The 4,815-nt window shown below is 31.6% G+C and overlaps 1 protein-coding gene across 2 annotated transcripts; it reads right to left on the reverse strand.

Annotated features, from left to right (window-relative positions):
* Positions 1–386: 386 nt before the first annotated feature.
* On the reverse strand, positions 387–4,513 carry LOC134701570 (uncharacterized). 2 transcript variants are annotated; one of them, XM_063562704.1, is made up of 3 exons: positions 4,378–4,513; positions 3,693–3,885; positions 387–1,441 (listed from the first exon to the last, which is right to left on the reverse strand). In XM_063562704.1, exons 1-3 carry the CDS (start codon positions 4,419–4,421, stop codon positions 1,304–1,306), a joined length of 375 nt encoding a protein of 124 aa, XP_063418774.1. In that variant the 5' UTR covers positions 4,422–4,513; the 3' UTR covers positions 387–1,303. The 2 variants fall into 2 exon arrangements, with proteins under 2 accessions (XP_063418774.1, XP_063418773.1); XM_063562703.1 differs by lacking the exon at positions 4,378–4,513 and adding an exon at positions 4,153–4,274.
* Between the last annotated feature and the right edge of the window lie 302 nt (positions 4,514–4,815).

Here is a 4,815-nt window from a genome sequence, read left to right on the forward strand (position 1 = left end):
TCTTTCTCTCTCTAATATATAGTTGTACAACCTTCTTAGCACACATATACACACAAGTTGCGATATCCACATAAAATAACATGTATCTTTAAGATACATTCCGAATTTACACAACAAAAGAGCTTTGAAATCAAAAGAAAATGTGTTTTAAAAAAACGTGATCATAATAAATTGTGTGTACAAATGGTATGAAAAAGATCCAGCATGGTCATGATATCATAAGCTCGGACGGGATATACACTACTTATAATGTATTTACAGTTTTGATTAAACAACACAAAATAATTGATCTTTCTTTTGGTTGTTCATCGCCGTATGGTGTTGATAACCAATCTTTGATTGTCAAACTTTAAAAATGAGAATTCAGAGAAAAACGAATATATGGAAATAAGAGGTGCCCGGAAGGGCTAAATACATATTATTTAGTTAATGCATAGACTTTTAACAAGAGGTGCCAGGAAGGGCTAAACACATATTATTTAGTTAATGCATAGACTTTTAACAAGAGGTGCCCGGAAGGGCTAAATACATATTATTTAGTTAATGCATAGACTTTTAACAAGAAGTTCCCGGAAGGGCTAAATACATATTACTTAGTTAATGCATAGACTTTTAACAAGAGGTGCCCGGAAGGGCTAAATACATATTATTTAGTAAATGCATAGACTTTTAACAAGTCCCACTTTTGAAGTTGCCATTTTGCTCCCTTATCTATTTCAAAATCCATGATCAACATCCATAAACAGTTTAGATTCAGTGTCATTGCATAATCAACCTCAATAATGAACCCTATATCAACCTGGGTTCCTGTCATACATGTATATGCGTAACAATAGTTGTTAGCAATCTTGTGAGTGTCCGCTGATAGCTATGTTTCTTTAGTATTTTATGATGAATGTATTTTACGTTGTACATCAAGGTTTTGTATCCATTCCTTTTTGTAATTTCAAATTACCTTAAAAGTGTGACTTCAACCTTGTAAGGAATTTTCAGACTAAGACTGTCGATTTGCATACAAAACATAATTAGAACATATAGAAGTTGTACATAAAGACTGTTTACAATTGAAAATAAAGCAGTTTATAAAAATGGGTAAAAAATGCATTTGTATCAAAAAATATATCCGCAAAAGGCACTTTTATAGTTTTTGAACAACCTTGGTTTTTGCATCGTTTTGTTTAACATATAGAAGCACCAACTCTGCTAGCAATGTTTTACTGTTCATCAACTTCTATAGTCGTTCATGGCAGCAGGTAAACTGCAACCTATCGCTATAAGGCCTCCAATTTTAATGGGTGAACTCTTATAACATTCCCTTGTATACGCCGTATCCTATTGTTCCTCCAAGTGCCATGAACAGAACTATTATTGATGCAAATAATATTCCCAGTAATATTTTTCTGTGTTTGTGCTTTTTCAGGTCATTTCGAAAAGGCATTGTCTGAAAAAGAAAAAAGAAACAATATAACTAGTGCACAATCTTGTAGGAAATTCCCCGAATGCGTACAATGTAAATTCAGACAGCGCTTAGCGTATATCTCGAGCAATAAAATCCATGTACTGTTGTAAGTGGATCACATATTTGCGCTGAATATTATATTACAATTACAGTGCGTGTGAGCACTAAAAGGTACAGATGTCTTTCATATTGGATTTTTATTTTTATTTTGTAATAAAACAATGAATTCATTGTATTTTGCTAAGAAATATATTAGAGTAATCTTCCATTTCATGATTGTATATTTGTAGTTGAACCTTTTTTTTTTATTACAGATTCATAAACCTTGCGGTTCAAATTTAATTTGAAAAAAACAAATTCTTGATTAGAATCGCAATTCCTATGCACATCAAATCATAACTTTATATCAATGCATAGAATATCATGAAATGGACTGGATAGAGGATATAAATAAGGGAGCTACCATTTGATTTTTATGGGGGGGGGGCTAGGATGAAATTTGAAAAAAATAGGCAGGACAGGAGTTTTGAGTAAAAAAAAAAGGCAGGATGAGACACTTGCAAAAAAAAAAAGTCAGGATGACAATTTATGTAAAAAAAAGTCAGGATAAACTAAAAAAAAAAAGCAGGACCGGATAGAGTGAAAAATAAAAAGGCAGGACAGAGATTACAGCTAAAAAAAAAGGCAGGACAAAATTTTTCATCCTAGCCCCCCCCATAAAAATCAAATGGTAGCTCCCTAATGATCACTACACTGCACTTTTTGTTTGACCTATCAAAGGTATTGATCAACCTCAATATACATGTAGATATCAAGTCAGAAACACAGGGTTGTATGCACCCTTAAGACACAACCCCCAACCCCAAACGGCAATGAAAACGAAAGGGACTAAATAAAATAGTTACTTATTGCAAAGTGTTTGATTCTTTATTCTTTTGAATTGAAAATTGACCTTGAATCATTCTTTGACGTTATTCTATTTTTTAACTACACAGGGGATTTTCTATCTTCCTATTTCCTTCCATAAACATTACAACTATTTATGTTTTTCGTTAAAGGAAGAAACAAAGAATCATTGTAAAGTTATCACGCAAAACCCCAATTATGATAATTTCCGATTTATAAATGTGTCTATATATGGCTAAAACGGATATATATAAGTAATCACTTAACATCAACATATGAATTGCTACAATAAATATACATGTACATGTATATGAGGGTTTTTTAACGTATTTTCCGTGATTTAAATAATTTTTAATTGTATCGAGGTTTTGCACCTTTTCACAGAAAGTGAAACAAGAAAAAAGTATTAAATATGAATATATGTACATGTATGTGTCGGTATATGCCCATCAAAAGAATGCATAAAACAATGTAATGTTTTACAAGTGTAATATCGGACTACTTTTGAAACAGTTGATGTGGTGCATGTAAGATTTGTATAGATATAGCCACAGTATCGTATTTACCACGTAAAAATTGTATAGATATAGCCTCATTATCGTATTTACCATGTAAAAGTCCCTATCTACTAAGTATCTTTGGGAAACCAAAATTATAAAAGAGATCAAGAACGCTAAGATTACTGTACAGTACTGATCTTTGGTCATTGTAATATTTTCCCTGTTGAGTAGTTTAAGATGAGAAGTGTAAAAATTGCGCAGTCGATGACGATTTACTTTACTAGTACGTAGTGTTCCTATTGTATCGAATCTGTTATGAACCATAAGAGGAAATGAAGTAATTTTGGACAAAGGTTATTTGTGCAACAGATTTACCAGAAATATCTAAAACAGCATGATAAAATGCATCAAAATGAAACTTTCAATTTACGAATAGTACAAAGATAGATATATTCAAAACGGGTTGTTTCTCTGTACTTGCAATGGATCGGGATAAACACGAATGAAACAGCAACCCCACAAGAAAAAATAGCCAAGACAGCACACAGTTTTAAACTACCAACATTTATTGAAAGGGTTTAATACAATATGTGAACCCCTAGGCTACAATAGATGCAGAACCGTAGCTCATTGGTCCTTATGGTTTTTCTAGACTATTTCGGGATGGTCCTCAATTAGTCAAAAGAATATTATAAGGGCCTAAGAGCTAAGGTTCCGCAGCTACCTCGAAATACATGTTAAGGATTTTTTTTCATCAAACAATCAAAAATCTTCAATCAAGTCCTGGATATTATTTTTACAGTTTAAATTAAAAAGTCATGACTTACTGTTGGTTGGTATACAGGGAGATAACTCCGATAGTCTATACATTCCTGAGAGGTTTTTTTCTTTGTCATTAACTGACTTTGGATGTCTTCATCCGGCATATAAACAGCTAACATGTCACATTTTGCTTTTTTCTTTTCTTCGTTTTCTTTTTGACTTCCCATAACAATATTTGTGTTGTACATCTTTGGTTTCCTGAAAATAAAGATTTTCATGTAAAATTAATTAATCCTTTTAATTCAGAACAGACCAGAAATGCAAGGTGTAAGTACTTAAATTCCAGTTTCCTTTAATTGTTCCTCAGCTGTGTATGGGACTGATCAAATTTGACTTCATTGGACTTTTCTTCTTATTTAATGTAAATTAAATAATTAATTTATAGTTTACTTAAAAATCTTAATCGCTGGAAATAAAATCCTAGCCTTATTACTAAAGTCAAATATCATTTGAGTAGATACATACATTTTCAGGTCTTTTTGAATTAATGTAAGAATAATGCGAAGTTTCATATAAGTACTATATGTTATATTTCGTCATAAGTATTTATTTATATAAGTCACAAAAACTTCCCTTAACAGTCATGAGCATGTACTTGAACTGATGTATCCGTTGTACTTAAATACATGTATGAGAAACAAAGTCCATTGATCAGTCAACAATAAAAACCAAAACTAAATATAGACTTACGTCTTAAGCTTTTCAAACTTTGTGCGACTTCCCGATCGGGTCATGTTTATTAAATTAGTAATACAAATAATAATAATTCACATGTATTTATTGGAATTTTATGTATCGGTTTTGTCTTTGATGTTTTTTTTTTAAATAAAATCACATAATTCAATTATCTGATTGAGTGACAGATTGCCTTTGGTGACACGATTATCTCCGAGCAATTATGACACCTTCTAAAGTCAATTGATCAAAGGTTTGTTGTGATTAATACAATCAGTGCGATCTGAGACATATTAGAAGCAATTTGTTGTCTGTAACTATATCAGAAACATTTGAAACAATTGAAAAGCTGCCGATATAGATAGAAACTTTATAAATCGACTTAAAACTAATGTATCGATTTAAAAGGTTGTCGAAGATGAAAGCCATTTCTTCTACACCTGTCATAACACT

Source organism: Mytilus trossulus, unplaced genomic scaffold (assembly GCF_036588685.1).
Source record: "Mytilus trossulus isolate FHL-02 unplaced genomic scaffold, PNRI_Mtr1.1.1.hap1 h1tg000247l__unscaffolded, whole genome shotgun sequence".
NCBI classification, from domain to species: domain Eukaryota; kingdom Metazoa; phylum Mollusca; class Bivalvia; order Mytilida; family Mytilidae; genus Mytilus; species Mytilus trossulus.

What these genes read in the sequence shown, in the direction of transcription:
- LOC134701570 (XM_063562703.1), bottom strand. Translation starts at nt 4,199, where the DNA reads ATGAAACTTCGCATTATTCTTACATTAATTCAAAAAGACCTGAAAAT. An exon ending in ATTCAAAAAGACCTGAAAAT is followed by an intron (nt 3,886 to 4,152) that starts GTATGTATCTAC and finishes CTTTATTTTCAG; the next exon opens with GAAACCAAAGATGTACAACA. An exon ending in TCCCTGTATACCAACCAACA is followed by an intron (nt 1,442 to 3,692) that starts GTAAGTCATGAC and finishes TTTCTTTTTCAG; the next exon opens with ACAATGCCTTTTCGAAATGA.